General features: G+C 49.0%; 1 protein-coding gene across 1 annotated transcript in view; it reads right to left on the bottom strand.

Moving 5' to 3' along the window:
• TIMP2 (TIMP metallopeptidase inhibitor 2) overlaps positions 1 to 20,204 on the bottom strand; it is a 268,799-nt gene that overhangs the window by 59,361 nt on the left and 189,234 nt on the right. Inside the window, exon 4 of the mRNA XM_086931076.1 lies at positions 1,007 to 1,131. Coding sequence (XP_086787202.1) covers positions 1,007 to 1,131 — 125 coding nt within the window. The remainder of the gene's footprint in view (positions 1 to 1,006; positions 1,132 to 20,204) is intronic.

Genomic DNA, 20,204 nt, shown 5'->3' with positions numbered 1-20,204 from the left:
TGTATACTGTATGCTATATATTTTTTTTACACTTTTTACTTCTATATTACAGTGACAGGGATTCCCAGCCTGACGACAGGGAATGATTAAAGCATGTGAATATATAAAAGCTATCAATGTTGGAGAAGTGGAGTTACAGGTAAGTAACTAATTCCTTGCATAGCAGGTACACCATCAATATTACTGTGGTTGAATTTTGCCATATAATAGAAACACCGGCACTATCGACTGAAACCAAATCAAAGCAATGTAAACCTTGATACTGTTACTTAGCATTAACAGGTAGCACTGTGGAACGCTGTCTATAGACTTAAATGTTGACTGTATTAATAGCGCTTAGACGCAATATTACTGTTTGGACTCATATCGCTGACTCAGGTGGCAAAGGCTTCTTTTTTATGTCTACTAAAGTTATTTTCTTTTGCAATGTAAAACATTGACTAGGCATCAATATTACTAGCTGGTTTTACTATGTGAAATATATACTGAGTATCTAGCTTACATCACTTGCTTGAGTAAAGTGGACTCCTGCACCTCGCTATGCTGAGAGTCTGGTGCTAAAGAGAAGTAATTGGTTATCCAATTTTGGGTCTAATAATTCTGGAGACCCATAACACCAATGGTAAACAACTTCAGTTATCACGGTTGGAGCCCAATAACCCCTGATGTCTCTGGAACCCCAGGAGCCAGATTGTCACGCTTGTATTGAAAGATTTTCAATCATTTAAATGTGGATAATACAGATACTACCGTGGCTACTTTAATAATAAAGCAAGCACTTATCAAAGTTGGCTGCTTTAGCAGATTGTTAAACAAATCAGAGATTAAAATCAATAAGAAAGGTACAAATCTCAGGATAAATGTCACATTAAGAAAAGTGCATGCCCCCTACTGGCCGAGATTTTTATTGGCAATGATAAGCAGTGCATATGAGACCTAAGCTTGATGAGCTATTCCAAATCAGAAAGCACACCTCATTCCATCCTGGGAATTTGTGAGGACTTACCTTGCACTCACATCCCATCTGGTACCGCTGGTTCAAATTCTTCTTTTGAGTTGTGCTCAGAGAGTCCCAGGTATAGATGAAGTCACAGAGTGTGATGTGCATCTTCCCTTCACCTTCTGACTTTCCTGTGATGCGAAAAGACCGAGATGGGACTCACATTATTAAAGAACACATTCTGCACATGTGTACATTTTCATAGTAAATGGTCCAAATCTTACTACACGTGAATGGTAGTGACTCAGTGTCCAGTTATTCAAATTCTTCATTGCTACATCTTAAATTCAGAGCACTTTTAAATTCAGAGCTCTGAATGGTGCTGCTGCCCTCGCCACCAAGTGCCATTTTTGGCATCTTGACTCTCTAAAGTACCTGAAACAGGGCCACTGACATTATGCTATTCTGTTGGTTTTCTGCATAGCTATGGAAACCATACTTGCCCTATAATCCATGATCTGCTGCATACGTTGCAGATTTCCACATGAATATTGTTTCTAGCTCAAACGGAGCAAAAGTTACTAAATATGTTTCACAAGTAGTGCAGTGGAAGACCAAGTAAAATAGATTATTGGTTACCTTTTAGTTGATGATTGCTGCATTGAGGTGTTAAACTGGTACTAAAGAGGTGAAACATTTGTCTAGATGGTATTAGTGTGTGTAAAAATGACTAAATAGTCAATTGCCTCACAATTCCAGTGGCCCTGCCTTTGAGGTGCGTCTTCATCTTCAATGTGGGATGTATCTCAGGACAGCAGAGCAGGTGTTGAAAGTTTAAGATATCTCAGGATCCATAAACATTGTTGAAGGTGTGAAATAGAGAAGATAATACACGTGTGAGATATCACACAGTCCCAGGGACCATGTTAAATAAGTGATCAATGAAAGGCCATAGAAAATGTTCTAAAACCTAAGTTGCTAGACATTGCAACGCCTCGCCTAAGGCTCCCCTTATGTTGTTGAATGTACTGTCTGTACCCTTTGCCACATTAATAGAATTCCCTTTACTTGACAATATCCTGCCATTATTAACTGCTCTTTTGTATTGTTAAGTTATGTTAGTTAAATGTATACAGCGCACGTATACCCTTAGGTGTCTTGGCGCTTCCAGTGCTACATACTGTACTATGGACTACTACTTCTAAAAAAGCCAGGTCTTCGGGCGTTTTCTGAACTCAAGAAGAATAGTTCAGAGAGTGGCAACATGACTTGTCAATGGTACTCATATGCAAGATCAGTGTAAGATCGCATATGCGTGAAGTAGTTTCTATAAAGGGTGGGGGGTGGGGCAGTTGGGAACTGTGCCCTTCTTTATTTATCCATGTCCCTTTTGTCACTACCACCACAGCTGCTGAATGTACCAGGAGGCAACACAGAAAAATACATCTGCATATATTAATTTGTCCAACCACCATTCATTGCAAAGCAGTGTTGTTTGTTTAAATGTTTATATTTGGCTTTGTATGTATTTATCTATATCTAAATACACAATTTAGATATATATATTCACTGAAAAAACTAAAGGTTAAAGTGATGTTACAGGTGGGTTAAAATTCAGTGCCAACATAACGTTTTATACTCGAACAAATGCTGAAATTCATCAGTTATAGTTATCTCTGGTAACTACAACTTGTGCCTCCAGCTTGCGGCCAGGCCCTGCGACCAACCCTCTGTGGACAACTAACCCCCTGCCGGGGCCCCCTGCCTATGAAGGAGAGGGTCACGTGGCCCCCTGCCCCAAGCTACTATTGCCCCCAAAGATCCCATCCCGGAACCTTTTGATTTAAAAAAAGGGAGGGAGTGCACACAGCCCTCCTCGCCAAGCCTGTAGTGGCCCCTGAACTCCATCCCACAAGGCCTTCTTTTTAGGTCTCGCCTGGCGTAGCATCGCAGCGCGCTGCTCGCTGGGCGAGAGATTTTGTAGGAGAGTAGATTTGAGAAGGGGGCTTGAAGCCCCGCCCCTCATTTTCATTGGCTGGCGTCACCATTCATGCTAAACGGTGGCCTGCCATTGGAAATGACGGGTTTTTGTTGACGCCCTTTCGCCTCCGATCCGGACTGGGGCGTCTGCTATGCTGCTGTAGCAAAGCACTTTCTTATCTTTATAAGGCCATGTGTTTCTAATTAGAAACACATGGCCCCAAAAAGACAAGATCGATGCTTGTTAACTTTTTATTCCCCTGGTACTTGTGCAGAGCTGAGGTTCCCCGCGGCGCTGAGTTTCAGCCTTCCCGCCAGGTGCCCACGGCAAATGCTTGTTTTTATTCCCCTGGTACCTGCGCAGAGCGGAGGTGCCCCGAGGCACCAAGTTTCAGCCTTCCCGCCAGGTGCCCACCCTACCCCTCCTCAGCTCTGGAAGCCTTCAAGTAACTTTTAAAACAAACAAAATCCCATATTTTTTTTCAGTGCCGAGTTTCAGTCTTCCCGCCAGGTGCCCGAGGCCAATGCTTGTTTTTATTTCCCTGGTACTTGCGCAGAGCAGAGGTTCCCCGAAGCGACGAGTTTCAGCCTTCCCGCCAGGTGCCTGCGCTGCCCCTCCTCAGCTTTGGAAGCCTTCAAGTAACTTTTAAAACAAACAAAGTAAGTGAGATTTTTGCAGCTGTGTCCAGTATGATGTTGGTGCTTATGCCCGGCTTTGTTTTTCCACACGCTTAAAGGGATGTGTATGCGGGGTTGGAGGGGGAGGGTCGCGTGCAAGAGTCTTGGCTTGCTTATTAGGTTGCATTTCTGGTCATTCATGTTGTTTATCTTCCTAGTGTTTGGGGGCAGTTTCTAATGTGCTATTGGTTATTTTCATAAAAATGGATTTCCGGATGTTGTGAAGTTTTCTTAACTCCACCATTGAAATAGCCGTACTGATATGGGAACCTTACTATAACGTTTTAAATTGTATTAGTTATCCGGCGGGAGTCCCGTGGGATGCCTTGAACGTCCCCCCGTCGAAGCAAAGACAGGGGAACCCTACTCACAATGAAACCAGGGTACTAGTTATATATGGGGAAACAGTGGTTCCTGTGGATAATAGAAAATGACTTAAGTAATAAATATGCACAATCGCAATAAACATGTAAAGGACCTGGTAATGTCAGAGGGCATGGAAACCTTCTACACAGTTTAATCAATGTAATATTTTATAAAAACAGTGAATAGTATATACACTTCTTCAAGTCAAATGCGCAAATATTTGTGCATTGTGTCCCCAAGTGAAAATTGGAACCAAAAAGTGACTGTACAAGGTGAATAATTTTGTAAATGGTTTCCATAAGTTGTAAGAAGCGACCATTCATATACACTTTTTCAACAGCATAGGTATACAATGATTCATGTTTGGTAATGGTCTGTTCTGTGTGCTTGTCGACGGCGTTTCGACCCTTCTATCAATGTGGGGTCTCCTCAGGACTAATGATGTAGGGACATCTAAAATAAATTAAAGAAAGCATAAGGCCCATGTACCGGCACAGATGCGAGAAAATATAGCAAAGGACTTTAATTGAAGGTGGTTACCTGGATTGTAAAAAGAGCGCAGCCTTAGTGAACGTGATGTGCCAACGTGAAAAGTGAAGATAAGGACTCACATGAGGACCCGACCGGGTTCTACAGTGATGGGTTCAAAAAGGAAAGGCAAATAATCACTACTTGTAATTGTATGCAGCTTGCAGATTCAGGTAGATACAGTGTGGGGCGAAGCACTGGCTTAGTTTAAGCAATTACAGTATGTGGGTGGATAAAAGTTACCTCAGGGTGAGGCGAGGCATTCAAAGTGTCTATGAAGCAATTACTAATAAGGGCTGGTTCACACCCTTAGGCCAGCCATGTTGACACCACTATTTTATTTTATTAGAGATATCCAATGCTACTCTGTATATCCTTCATGAAGTTCTAGATATACTTCTCATGTTGTATACTCTGTTATGTTCTGTAGTAACAATGCTATGCAAAACACAACTCCCACATCAAGGTAAACGCAAGTTTTGCTTAGGAATGACCTTGCATAGAATGTGAGCATGAAATAGACGCCCAAAATGTTTTAGGCGGCTACGTGGCGGAAGCAGTTCATTGTAGTTTTCAGACTACGTGCAACAATACAGCACATCATGCAACGAGCGCTTAACAGTGGGTGTCTGCCCCCTCATCCAACACTGCGCCACCACCCACTTAGCTATGAGCGTGCCCATGTCCACCAGTCTACGCGCAGCCTTAAATAGCTTTTTGGAGTATCCCAGGAGTGCCACTACGGGGTCTGGATCCAACGTCACCTCAACTATTCTACTCAGTTCCCTGAAAATTTCTACTCAGTATGTGTATATTCCTAGGCATAGCCACGCCAAATGTAGGCATCTCTCACATGACACCTCCTCCCGTAGCCCATACCGACATAGACGTTCTGGGGTGCAGTATACCCTATTGATGTACTTAAAGTATATGAGCCGGTGCCTACCATGAAGCGAGATCCTTCTAGTATTCGTACAGCAGTATCGCCACATGTCGTCATCTATAGTTATTTGCAAATCTCTTTGCCATGCCAACCTCGCTGCTGTGTACCGGTTTTCCCTGTGGGTGATTGCTATTTTATAGATATTGGTTACAATCTGACGTGGCGAGTCTGCCTTGATCACATAGGAGAGTTCCGGCACCTCCGGTGGCTCATCAAGATCTTCCCCTAGCTGCCCCAACAGGGCCCTGCGCACTCTGTAGAATTGGAATTGCTGTAGTGTAGTGCCCGCTCCGACCGTTCTCAATGCCTGTTCCCAGGTCTTTACCTTCCCGTCCCGGAACATGTCGCCTGCCGTCAGAATGTTCATTTTGTGAAATGCGTTTATCACACCCTTGTCTCTACAGGGGGTCAACCAGAGGGCCCACTCTACCGGCATGGATGGGGAGTACAGCAGTGCTCCCCCCTGTTGCTGCAGTAGGCAATTCCATGCATGATTAGTGGTAGTTATAGAATCCAGTATCCCAGTTCTACGGTCGATCGGTTTGAATATCGTTGCTGCTAAGGGGAGAGGGTCTGCAAATAGTCTTTCCATTTTGACATGTGGGATGATCGGGTTGCCATGGATCCAGGTATGCATATGTGCCCCCTGAGCAGATCTGTAGTACAGCTCAAAGTCTGGAGCGCCCAGGCCTCACATACTGTATGGTAGCCTGAGGACCTGCCATTGGACCCGTGCCTGTTTGCCTGCCCAGGCAAGCTTTAGCATAGATTGTTTCAATCTCTGGAAAAAGGCACGCAGTAGCACCATGGGGATATTTGTGAACAGAAACAACAGCCTAGGTAATACCACCATCTTCGTAATTGAGATGCGCCCCATTAATGAAAGCGGGAGTCGGCACCAAGCCTCTACATCATCCTCCAATTTGCTAATGGCCACACCATAGTTTTCTCAGAGAAATATCTCTGAGTCTGCATGTAGTTGGATTCCCAAATATCTTACAAAGTCTACAGACCACTGCAGAGGGAACTCCATCTCAAATTCCTTTGTGGTCGGCGTGAGAGAAAAAGCTATGGACTTCGCACAGTTTACTTTCAAGCCAGAAAGTGCGCCAAAGTGTACTACTTCTCTGAGTACTGCAGACAAGTTGTTCTCGAGGTCGCGAACATACAACAGCTTATCGTCTGCATAAGTGGACACTACAATTTTATATGTCGGGAAGCCAATACCCTCGTTCCCCTGATATTCTCTGAGCATGCATGCCAGTGGTTCTGCCACTAGGGCGTACAGCTAGGGAGACAGCGGGCAGCCCTGTCTAGTACCTCTAGATATGGCAAAGGGTTCCGTAACTAAATTGCCCAGACGGACCCTCGCCCTGGGCTTGTTATACAGTATGACAATCATTTGCAGGAATACCAGCCCTAATCCCATTCTCGTCAGTAACTGTCTCTTGAAGGGCCACTCGACGGAGTCAAAGGCCTTCTCCATGTCCAAGAATACCGCAACTGCCTAGGTGTCCTGCCTTACATGCTGCATCGTTCCAAAAACCGTATGAATGTTATAGGTAAGATTTCTACTCTGAATAAATCCCGCCTGTTCCGGGGCCACCAGCTGCGGAGCTAGAAGTACCTGGCAATTAGCCAGAGTTTTCGCATATATCTTGGTGTCCACATTTAAGGGGGAAAAGGGTGGTACGAGCTACACTCCTCCGGAGGCTTACCCTGTTTGGGGATAGCCACCAAAATTGCCTCCGTCATCGTCTGTGGCATACAGCCTGTTATACACAGATCATCAAAGAGTGTTGCCATAGGCGGGAGCAGAAGGTCTATAAATGCCTTATAAAAACCCACGTGAGTCCATCAGCGCCCGGGGCGCTCCCAGACTTCATGTTAGCCAGAGCCTCCACTATCTCATCCTTCTCTATGGGGAGCATTAGGAATTCCCTGTGTTTGTTTGTAAGTGACGGGAGGTCAATGTGTTCCAAATAGTCTAGGATCTCCTCATCTACGTCCCCTGCTCTTGTTGTGTATAAGTTCACATAGTATTGTCTGTCTGAACCGCTTCTCTATGTCAGCTTCTTCAGTTAAAATCTCTCCCTCCTCTGACTTCACTGCAGTGATTAGTGTTCTCGCCCGTTTCGCACTCAGCACCCTTGCAAGTACCCATCCTGGTCTGTCTCCCTCCCCATACGTACGCGCTGACGCATATTTCCCCATATGCTTGACTTCCCTGTCTGCCTCCTCATGATATTCTCCTAATAATACCTTAATCTCCTCCTCTAGCTCCTTACCACTGTCCGTCATCTGGCGCACTTTTAATTGCCCCAATTTCTGTTCCAAGTTGCCTAGTCTTTGTCTTATGGCTTTGAGGACCCCCGAGTGTTTAGCCATCGCCATGCCCCGAATATAAACCTTAAACACCTCCCATATTGTTTGAAAACTGTGGACTGAGCCTATATTTGCCTCGAAATACGTGTCTATTGCCTCCGCGAGTTCCCCTTTACAGAGTGGATCCAGCAGCGAATAAGGTGGGAAGCGCCATGTAAACGGCTGTATTGTTTTCTTAGGGGTGGTGAGGACCAGCAATAACGGTGAATGGTCCAAAAGTGTGCGTGGCAGGACCTTGCAGTCTCTGATGTGGCCTAGTAGTGACGTGGAGGCTAACCAGTAATCTATGCGGGTGTGTAAGTTATGGAAGGCTGAGTAGTGCGTGTATCCTCCCTCTTCCAGATTGCGTGTTCTCCACACGTCATTGAGGTCCATACTGACCATCACCCTGTCTAGCATTTGCGCAGCCGCAGCCGGTCTCCGTGTGGGACCTGCTGACCTGTTCAGATCCGCATCCCTCACAAGGTTGAAATCACCACCCCATAATAACTGTGCTGTGTGGTATCTACGTGTGGTCGTTGCCATTGTTGTGTAAAACTCTGGACAATCATTGTACACGTGCACTAACACCAAATCAATACCTTGTCCCTGACATCTGGATATTACAAATCGCCCATCCGTGTCCGCTCTCAGCAGTTCTAACGTGTACTCCGACCTGGGGTTCACCCATGTTAGCACGCCCCTGGCATGTGTAGTGAAGCCTGCCGAGGTTATATTGCCTGCAAGGCCCTTACTGCGCAGCATCGCGCTCGCCTGCGGGAGGTGGGTCTCCTGGAGCATGGCTACATCAATATTTTGCCTGTGCAGGTAGCTCATAACTTTACGCAGCTTGCGGTGGTTATTAAGCCCCCTGACATTCCACATCAGCACTGTTATACTATCAGCCCGGCGAGCGTTATCTGCCTTCGCCTGTCCCACCATCCTTGTTGTTACTGTATATAGTAGGCCCTAGCTTGACGTGTGTACTCACACTGTGCTCTGTATGCAAAAACCAAAACCGTCCTTCCAAACATTCCCCAATCCTCATTCGCATCTCAACTTTCCCCTCCCCCTCCCACAGTTGACCTCCCCCAACATGGTTACACAGCGCCCCAAGTTCCACCCTACCTGCCCCTTTTAACACCCCACAAACATACCCAGCAACAGATTATTTTGGTGCTTCGCACGCGTGGGTAGAGGTTGCTCCGTATACAAAGACTGTAGCTTATCTTCCTATGCCTCGTGCCCTTTCGCACCGTCGCCGTGCCAAACCATCTAAATCATTTGATTCGGAAAAATTCAAATGTATGCCTGATTAATACTTGCACATTTGTATCACTTGTAAGCCCCTTCACCCCTCAGGGGGCAGTGTTCTGTTTGTTCTGGACCATAACCGTCTTACACCGTTGGCTTATAAGTGGCTCTCTACTCCCTCCCCTCAATGACTATGGGAAGTACAACTGCCCGCCGCCATCTTAGCAATTAGCTGTGTCCCCCGACCTCTCCACCCCCCTAGCCGGCAGGGACCAAGTCCAGTCATCACGGGGCCACTGCTCCCCCCCAAACCCCACCCCCTCCTACCGCAAATATCCTGCATTTTCAGTCCTGTTCCTCCATCGAGCCACCAGCTGCTTCATCTAGCACCTGCCATACCGGGCTTTTGCGCTGTTCTTTCGACCACCCCTTTAGTGCCTGCTGTAAGGCCTTTGGGTCCGTGAATATATGGGACCGCCCCTACCGATTCGCACAGAACTTTGCAGGGTACAGCATAGCGTAGTCAATGCCCAGGTCTCGCAGTTGTCTCTTCAATGGAGCAAAATATTTACATGCTTCCTGCACCCTTGCTGTAAAGTCTGGGTAAATCGAGATATCAGATACCTCAAACCTCAGCGTCTTCTTCTCCCGTGCAATGCATAGCGCTGTGTCCCTGTCCCTATAATTAAGCAGTTTTGCAATTATGGGACACGGTGGGGCACCCGGCCGAGGTCGGGGGCCAATGGAGCGATGTGCTCGTTCCACTACAAACATTGCTGAGAAAACTCCCTCTCCGAGAAGCGTGACCAACAGCTTCTCTACAAACAGTTCCATATTCGCCGTGGGGGTCGTCTCTGGCAGGCCAGTGATTCTCAGATTACAGCGCCGCGAGCGGGCTTCCAGATCCTCGGTCTTATCCTGCAAGGTTTGCATGAGTTTCCCCAATTTCTTATGGTCAGTGTCCAGTGTGGTATGCGCCTCCTTCACCTCCCTGATCCTCCTCTCTGACATATCCAACTTCTCTGCTTGCTTATCCATTCTTTCCGCCATTCTATCCAACCCCCAGATTCCCTCCTGCGGCCTTCTCCGATAAATTACTTACACCCGCTGGTCAGTTCTAGATGGCGCCGGGAACGCTCCGTTACAGCTTCTATTCTCCACCTCCTCGCAGTGCGGGTCTCTCTCTCCCACTGGCAGCCTCAGCCTGTCCTCAACCACCCACTGCAGGCTCTGTTGTGTGAACGTGCAGCTGCACCCCGGGACTCCTCCACGCCGCCGTGGGCCGTGGTCCTTAGTTCATTAGGGAGCGAGTCTCCTCTCCGCCCGCCTGGTGCACTCCCCTCCCCTGGCTCACTGTGGAAGCCTCCGGGAGAGGGATGGGCGGCCTGCGCTGCACTCTCCACTTCGTTTTGTGGCTCCTATGCGGGTGTATCTCCCCCATGGCCCGTTGTCCCTCATATGAGTATCTGAAATGAGCGGCACACAATGGCGGTGGGGGGAAAGGTCCTTCCGAGCAGCTCTCGCCGCTCTTGATATACTGCGTTAGGCTCTCCTGTTCCACCGGTGTTGCTTCAACCTGCCCGTGACTCCGTCAGTCCCGCTCCCGCTGCAAACGCCAAAACCACTCTGGACCCCCACCTCACCGTGTCTAATGGTCACACTGTCCCACTGCACGACCGTTTCGGTTTACATGGACTCTTAGGGGGGTGCGCTGCCCTTGTGTGCTCTCTGCACCAGAATGCCTCCCGCGCATCTGCCGAGTCCTTTTCACTCCGAGCACACTGCCTCCAGGGGCACTGCTTGGCCGGTGGCGTGAGGGGGGCCTCCGATCTCTCCCCTGGCTTCTGTTCACTCCGTCCAGTACCTCCTGTTCCGTAGGGGCAACCGCCACAACTCCACCTTCCTCCGGGGGCCTCTGTTCTGTCCGGGAGATTCCCCTCACTCCGCCTGATGCCTCGTGCCCCGTGGGGGTTGACCACCACAGCTTCTCCTTCCTCCGGGGGGGTGCGCGCACAGCTCTGGTCCTCCGCCTCACACTGTTCCCCCGAGGCCCCGGAGGCGACTGTCAAGCACCGGCCAGACTCCGCGATCGCTGCCGCACGTCTAGTGACGCAGTGCAGTCTCGCCGCTCACTCCAGTACGTGGTTTGGTGGCCTGGGAGTCGCACCTTTTTTTCACCGCATTTTCCGACGGGTTGCCTCAACCAAAATCTCTTGGAGTTTCACCCGCCTGCGGCTCCCCCCTTCCGGTCACTATATATGGGATATAGAGTCTGAGTTAATTCAAATGATGCAGGAAAAATAATGTATAGTTGCACGACGAGACGGAGCTCAGAGCTCAAGCGGCCATCTTGGTCGCGAGCAAACTCCGCCCCCCTTCGCCCCCAATTATTCACGAGCAATTTCAATTTGTGAATGTATTAATTACATCCGCACTAGTTTCGAAATGCGTCGCACAGAACTTTCACCCACACTCCAACTGCCAAAGACATATGCTGCCGGTATCAGTTGCGCCTATGAGAGCCATCAAACACCAGATCTTCCAAAACGCCCATTCAGGTCTTTTTTCAGTTTCCATAGTGTGCGGGCACCGATCACCGGATCGCACAGTGAGACGGTACTCTATCCAGCTACCTGCCGACTCGCGGATCAGAAAGGCGGGAACTCTCACATAAAATGGAGCGCACAGCCATCGCTCGGTGTCATCGCACCCAGAGCCTACTAGCGTAGCAAGGCTGCAGCAGATCCTGGCAGCTGCAACGTAAATCGCGGAGATCTGTCCGCTCGTCATTTTCCCAAGTAAGTTCTAAAAGCACACCGTAATTCACACTCCCCTTCCCGCCCCCTTCCCCCTTTTCCACCCCCCTCCCCTCCTCACACTATCCATCAGAAATTCATTCTCAGTACTCTTTCATCTTGCAGCAATCCAAAGTGCACTGTCATTGTGCAGAGCACCACGAAGGAAACGGTCATTACACACAGCTCCACACGGGGAATTTTATCGTAACGGCTGTAGCGAATCATATGAAGAGCCTATCGGCCTACTTACATCCTTAAGAGCCTGCCTTGCCTCACCCTGACGTAAGCAGCGGTGTGCTTGGGTTAGTCCTGCCGGGGGTATGGTCACTGACGACAGTTAGTTGCTGCTCTAGTTTTATGCCCTTGATGCCCCACGTGTGGAGGCGGGCCCAACGTACCCTGGCAGATGGCTACTGTAACACCTCCCCTCGCTACCAAAGACTGCACCTCTTGCTGGAGCCTGACAGCTGCAGCCCAACTTTCCATTGTGTAGTGACCCAGAGTCACAGTCAACAGTCTAGTTGTTTTCTGTATGCCCTACACTAAACACCCACCCACCACTGATGTCACTGGTCAGGTGACACAGTTCTAATAAAAGAGGCTGAGCGCAGGTGCTCTGGGCCAGTTGTACCAAGTAGCTGAGTGTGTCTGCGTCAGTCCCTTACAGGATGGGGGCTCAGGGCCACCATCATTACATTGGCGACGAGGAGAGCGGACGCTAGCCACGCGTGCCGCAGATCAAAGACAAAAACCCCGGAAAGAAGAAGGGAACTGCCCATGTGGAGGGCACCCCTCTGGGGAAGCGGCGCCGGCCGCTGAGAGGCCCGCGGGGCGTGTGCTGTGCCCCGGGCCTAAGGATCCAAGAGAAGGTGACCGCAAGCCCACTCCGCACCTCTCTGACTTGCTGCAAGCCGCCCTGCCGTGGCGGTGCCCCCGAGGAAAAGGAGCGGACCGACCGGAGCCCACCCGCGTCGGCCGCGACTGAGCCCCCTGCCTGGGGTGAAGAGAGAGAGCTGTGCAGAGCCCACCTGCATCGCCCGCCACCGAGCCAGGACTGATAGCCGAACGCTACGACCTCCGCAAAGCCCACCCGCGTGAAGGAAGCCAGCCAGCCAGCCGAAGGTGAGCGGAGGGGCCGCGCAAGCCTACAGCGACCCCCGTTACGGTCTCATAAGCGGTGCCCACCCGCATAGCCGTGGCGCCCTGCCGAGCGCCGACAACAAACTAACATTAAAGCAGAGCCGGCGGAGCCCACCCGCGGCCTGCATACAGCTACCCCTGCCCCGCCGCGCAGCAGGTAACCGAAGCTGCTGCGGCGGTGAGGAAGGGACCCCGCAGCGTGTGGAGAGCTGCCGGGCCCTAATTGAGGAAAGCGGAGCCCACCCGCATGACCAGCGCGCCTTGCCGGGCGTAATTGCAGCCACATTGAATTTCAGGTGAAGCAGCGCCAGCGGAGCCCACCTGCGGCCTGTCGTCAGTGTCCCCCGCCGCGTGTGTGAAGTGCGGCGGCGGGGGAATGAACGCGAAAGAGGAGCGCCTGCAGTGTGTGAGGAGCTGCCGGGCGCAGAATTGATGAAGAGGAGCCTACCCGCTGTAGAGCGCCAACACCCCACCCCCACGAAGCGTGTGGCCGCCGCTGTGGGGGAAGAAAGAGTAAAAAACCCAGCACCCGGCTCGCAGCCGGCAAGAGCAGTGTCAAGCCCCCTACGCAGCATAACCAAGCATAGACTCACAGCAGAAGGGAGCCATCAAGCCGTGACCGCCTGTCTCGCCCACCGCCGATCTAAGTGTCCCGGCAAGGACAGAGAACGGCCCGGAGACCAGCGCTGACACTAGGCACTTACCGCACCGGCATGTAGAGGGAGTCCCAAGGAGGCAAGCCAGCAGGAAGGGACATCTCGCACTGAGAGAAGACTGCACGAGCCCCTGCAGCGTCGAGAACCTGCCCAGGTTCACGAGACGACAAGCAAAGTGACACTGCCACCTAGTGGCGAAATCGCAGCACTGCACCCGCTGCACAAAATACATCGCACACAGTGTCTGCACCCTGTGATGTCCCTAACACGAGATTCTGCCTCCAACAACAGACAGGGTCACAAGGGAAGCACCTTAACCAAGCCTGATTACCAGCAGTCACCCCAGGACTGTAGCTATGCACAGTGTCAAGTGCCACCAGCTTTCTGCCACAGAAGCAAGTAGCTGCTTCACAAATGAGGAAAGTACAGCACACTGATGTGGAAACCAAACTGGCGCAGCGACGCCGTCACGTCCAAGGAAGCATACAAGCCATCACCCAGCCTAGGAAGATAAAAGTCAACGACGCAGGAACGCGCCAGAAACGTAGGAACACCCCAGGAAGCGCAAGAAGTATCCAGGAACGCGCAAGGAGTAAAGGAACTCCACACATCGCTGGAACGTGCCGGAAACTCCAGGAACACGCAAGGAGACAGCGGCGGGACGCGCCAGAAGCAAAGCATTGCGCAGGACAGCGCAAGGAGTGAAGGAACCCCACACCGCACAACAGGACAGAGCAGCACTGCGCCAGAAGCCAGGAGCGCCCAGTGACGCTGCCCAGAGACACGCCGACGCCACAGAAAAGCATTGCGCAGGACAGCGCAAGGAGTGAAGGAACCCCACACCCGCACGACAGGACCGCGCAGCACCGCGCAGCACCGCGCCGGAATGTGCCAGGAGCGCCAGAAATCAGGAGCGCCAGAGTGACGCTGCACAGCGACATGCCAATGCCACAGAACAGCACTGCGCAGGAACGCGCAAGGAGTGAAGGAACTCCACACCTCAGGATAGAACAGCACTGCGCAAGAAAGCACAAGGAGTGAAGGAACTCCACACCTCAGGACCGAATAATACTGCGCAGGAACGTGCAAGGAGTGAAGGAACTCCACACATCAGGACCGAACAGCACGGCGCAGGAATGCGCACGGAGTGAAGGAACTCCACGCCACCACGACCTAGTAACGCAGGGATCGCGTCCTCGGCGACCTGTCAGTAGGTCACAGCGAAGTTGACTTGCCAGAAAGTCACCGCCAGACGCGGACCAGTCGGATGGTCGCCCGAAAAGGAAGGAAGAAACTGGCCAGTCAGATGGTCGCCCGGAAAGAAAAGGAGAAGATGACCAGTCAGTTGGTCGCCCGAAAAGAAAGGAAGAAGCTGACCAGGCAGATGGTCGCCCAAAAAGGAAAGAAGACGCGGACCAGTCAGTTGGTCTGCCAAAAGGAAAGGAAGAAGCTGACCAGTCAGATGGTCGCCCGGAAAGAAAAGGAGAAGATGACCAGTCAGAAGGTCGACCGGAAAGAAAAGGAGAAGATGACCACTCAGATGGTCGCCCGGAAAGAAAAGGAAGAAGCTGACCAGTCAGATGGTCGCCCAAAAAGGAAAGAAGACGCGGACCAGTCAGTTGGTCGCCCGAAAAGAAAAGGAGAAGCTGACCAGGCAAATGGTCACCCGGAAAGAAAAGGAGAAGATGACCTGCCAAAAGGTCACGACTGCGAAGATGACTTGCCAGAAAGTCAAAGCTTAAGTAACTGAATATTCTGACATGAAGACCGACGTGAAGTTCAAGAAGAGGTCCATGGACGAGACCCAGAAGAGGTCTGATAACACCTACCCGAAGTAAAGGAGGAGTGACAGGAAGAAAGGTGCGATGCCTGGTCTTGGTCATTGGAAGAAGAGAAGGCGTGTCCTAAGGGTAGGACGCAACCAGGGAGACACGTGTGGAGTGCACGCCACACGGAGATGGCCTGGATGGTTGAAGAGGAAAAGGACCGACCACGTCGTGAAAGGAAAGGAGGAGAAGAAGGGAAGTGAGTGCCACGGTGCCACTAGAAGATCACAAGAAGAGAAGAGGTGTGACCAGCCAACTCACACAAACATCAGGAGAAGATGGTGACATGCACCAGCACACCGGAGTGCAGCGGAGAACAAGGCCTGGCAGGAACACCGGCGGCACAAGTCAAAGATATCCACCTACAAGCCATCCATCCATGTGGCAATCGCAGAAGAGGGCAAGTTTGGACTGTTGACAACAATCTACCTTTGGGGTTGAGCGGAAGATTGGATGGCGAGAGTGCTCACACATCCGGCTGAGGAACTGACCACTCCACACCAACCTGTGGCAGCCCAAGAAGCAAAGGCCTCAAGGGACTCTGGTGGCAGCAAGTCCCGCAAGAGAGACAGGTCCACAATGGTGCGTCTGCAAGACCCACTGAGAGGAAAGCTTCGCGTGCAAGAAAAGAGTCAACAGCGTAACCTTCAGGTGGAACTAGGACACAACGGTGAAGATCGTGGAGCGCCCCGCTCACGGCCCGAAGGCTATGGTGGAGCAACATGACCGAAAACACCAGTCCAGTGGAAACCTGGCAAAGAGGTCCTCCCGGACATCTTGTGAGAGAGGAATACCGGCGAGAGGGGCATCCTAGTGAGAGGGATGTATGCACCTACTCCTTTCATCTGCCCAGAAATACTATGAAGTCTGCCCCGAGGCATCACCAAGGACCAGGACTGAAGAGGAGAACCGAGAAGACAAACAATACTCGGACCACGTCACCCTTCTATCTAACTACCAACTATCACCAGTGGTGTGAAGCAAAGACAAGGCAGAGGACAACGTCCAGGCGGTGCAGACAGAAGATAGGACCCGCCGAACAATGGCAAACCATGCCGCAGTGACTCATGAGTCCTGGATGCAGTAACTACACCATCTGCGACCTGCAATCCACCAAAGAGACTCACTTCAAATTATAGAGTCCAGTGTTATATTGCATGTACATTTTCTTTTCCACAGGTTGAACTTTGTCGTGGGGTTTGCGAACTGTACTTTTCTCCCACAGGTTGGACTTTCTTTTGTTTTCATTTTCCCCCAAGTTTGGGAGGGATGTAGTGACCCAGAGTCACAGTCAGCAGTCTAGTTGTTTTATGTATGCCCTACACTAAACACCCACCCACCACTGATGTCACTGGTCAGGTGACACAGTTCTAATAAAAGAGGCCGAGCGCACGTGCTCTGGGCCAGTTGTACCAAGTAGCTGAGTGTGTCTGTGTCAGTCCCTTACAGGATGGGGGCCCAGGGCCACCATCATTACACATTGCAGTACCCACAATGTGCGGTGAGCCTGTGCTGTTATGGCCTACTGAAAGATGTTTTTATCCAATTCTACCTGTTAAGGGTTCACTCCTTTCTGCACTGTAGATTTAACCCGATATTACCAGGGACCCTTGGTTATGTTGTGGGCTGCCACATTGTTTGCATTTTGATTGCTTCTCAGTCGGTATTCTAAGCTTCCCATACATTTCCTTTGTCCACAAACTGTACTCTCATATCGAAGCTGGCATTCATTTGGTCAGTAATTCTGGTCTTGGTGCTCACCCAGGCGCATTCCATGTCTTGAACTAATCGACCGACATTAGCTTTCTAATTTAAGTCTTCGTAAGAAATCAGGCTGATCTGGTTACATTCTCCGCCTTCCTGCTGTTGCTTGTTATAGATGGGCATTGGATCTAGATCAGGAGAAGCCTTCATGACACCGGGTCTAGCCCTTGTTATGAGAAGTTCTTTACGACTGGGAAATGCCACTTCACCTCCGTCTAAACAAGGATAGTTTGCACAGTGAAATGTGTGATATAACTGAATCATCAGGTTTCCAGGCAAGCATAAGAACTGACGTCTTTGTCTAAGCTTTCAACTTTAAGTAAGCTGAAAAAGGAAAGTAACTTCAAAGTGGCACGCTTAAATTTCTTAGAAAAGGACATGCTGCCATTTGAACTCGGTTCTTGGAACTGGCGGCACACTTAAAGTTGAAATAGTATATGTTAATAGTTTGACATACTCTACTAAGGCCATTCTTTTATTATAAGTATGGTTTTAGAGGCATAAGGCTGTCTTATTTTCTTCTGTGACCGTCTTTTGGCTATTTATGCACTAGAAACATATCTATATATGCACAAGAAACATCTATAAATGTAAGGGCCGACGGGCAGAGAGAAGGGGTTGCAAGAACTGGGCACCATTGACGTCATGGCTTAATAGCAGGTGGAGATAAAGGCACAGCTTCCCGACAATGCGACTGAGGGCTTGGGTATGAGTTAAACATTTTTTTAAACAGCGTACTGGGGCAAGATAACTCCCCTTCCCCCGTGCTAGATTAGGTAATCTTGGATTTAGTGTGATGATGTATTTTACATGAAGCTGGTTATTCTATCAGAGCACGAACTTATATTAGTCGAAAGATGGGAACCAAGACTATATTATGCTATTATTTTAAATGTCTATCTATCAGCGTTGTACGATATTTGAGCAGCCCTATGCATTTATTGAATTGAAGCTGTATTGTGTATTGCATATTTTTTAGCTCAAATATGTATGTTATTTATTCTTTTAATCTCTGGATAACAAAAAATAAAGCAATCTAGACCTATTGGCTTAGCCAATTGTTCTTATAGAGAGAGGACACTGGTTCACTGTCTGTGGAACCATCACAGCCTATGTAACCATTGCATGTTTTTGTGTAGACTTTCGATGTGGACTTAGAGAGTGCCTTTTAAGCCCCATGGCAGCATCCATTTTATTTGTGAAAAAGGACTAGGTGGCAGGAAAGGGCTGTCTGCAGTGAAACTTACACGCTTATGGTTTAATCGCTGCATCAGGATGGTATACACCCGTTACAACGCATCTTTTACTCCGCACTACCATTACAACGCGACTTTTACTCCGCATACCATTACAACGCATTGCGCTGGGGGGCGCTCTAGGATAGGGAATAAGTATAATTTACTATCCAACACCTTCCCTAGGGTCCACGGGGACTGGAGTTAGAATAGTAAATTATACTTACCACTATCCAGCACCTCAAAGCGCTATGCGTTGTAATGGTATGCGTTGTAAAAGTCGCGTTGTAACGGTATGCGGAGTAAAAGTATGCGGAGTAACGTCATACATCCCATCAGGATCCCTAAGAGTTGAGATTGTCTATAAATGGTTGACAGATGCTCTTTTGGGCTTTGGCTTGAGTTTATGAAAATGCCAACAGGAAACCAAAACATCACACTCTCAAAATGGAACAAATGAGTAATTATTTTACATATATAAAAACATGTTATTTATATAACAAGTTTTCCAAATTGCTTTAGATAAAGTTTTCATCTGTGATCATTATGTTATGACATTTGTAGAGCGCTTGGTTACTCCAAAATGGAACGTCCCCGCGCTAGAAGACAACCGCCAAGTCTACAGAGGGAGAAGCTATTAGATTAACAGCCAGGTTTTGAGTTTTTTTCCAAAGGTCGTTTCTGAACTATTGGGGCTGGACATAATTTTCTGCGACATAGCTGCACTGTGTATATGCTAGTAATTCCACTCATTAAATACCCTAAAGAAGAGCTTGTGGCATTTGAACCTATTTTTGTTTTTTAGAGATGGAGCCTTTAATATGTCTTCCCTGGTATGAGGCTGATGCAGAACCGTGTCACACCAAAAATGTCTTTGGGTCTAGTAAAAAAGAACCACCTTCGCAGCCTGTTGCCCAGTCTCTTGCCCTGGAAGTCAAAGTCACCTTTTCTACATTGCTGTGTGTGAGATTATCCGACTGAGGGCTGTTAACTCTTCTATTATGTCTTGCAGGTTTTTCTATGGGCCAGGGTGTAATAGGCCAATCACCTTGATGTCTCTAGGGCTTTTTCAATGCATAGAACACATAGCCGAGCATCACAGACAACACTACCACAGATCCTAGGGTCACCTTGCCTGCACTCTCCCCGCGTTCTCAGCACTACTTTCAATCTTAGACATCTTTTCAATTACTGTATGAGATTTTCACCTGGGTATTTAATTCTTGATCAAAATAGCCAGAAGTTAGTTTAAATTAACATGATAATTTTTAGTATGATTAATTTTGCTTTATCTACGTCACGGATTATCAGTAGATCGTATCTTTCAAAGAGTGATGTGTAGTGCTGCACTGAGCCTTGCCCATTTGGTTATTTCCACACAGTTTAAGTCTGATGCTCGGCCACAGCTACCAAATACCCAAAGAATAATTTACCGCTGTCATTGAGCCTTCTTCTTGGACTCAGTGTACTAGACCACTATTTTCTCTCCCCTTCAATAGACAGTCATATTGTAACAATGTTTAAACCTGGTGAAAAGTAAAACATTTTAAAAAGCAAGAGAACAGTGAGCTCTCTTCTAAAGGCTGGTAATTGTTAGAAACCGGACCTGTCTACAATTACCTAGACAGGCTAAGGATCGGCACATGTCCATGGGTGCAGTTAAAAGTGTGAGCTGTCTCAGAGCTTCATGGAGAAGGCTGCAGAAGGAACATATCTCGGTGCTATGGAGAGT

The sequence above is a fragment of the Lissotriton vulgaris genome, chromosome 7 (genome assembly GCF_964263255.1).
Source record: "Lissotriton vulgaris chromosome 7, aLisVul1.2, whole genome shotgun sequence".
In the NCBI taxonomy this organism is placed as follows: Eukaryota; Metazoa; Chordata; class Amphibia; order Caudata; family Salamandridae; genus Lissotriton; species Lissotriton vulgaris.
Note: the sequence above shows the minus strand (reverse complement) of the source record. Positions and strands in the feature narration are given on the sequence as shown.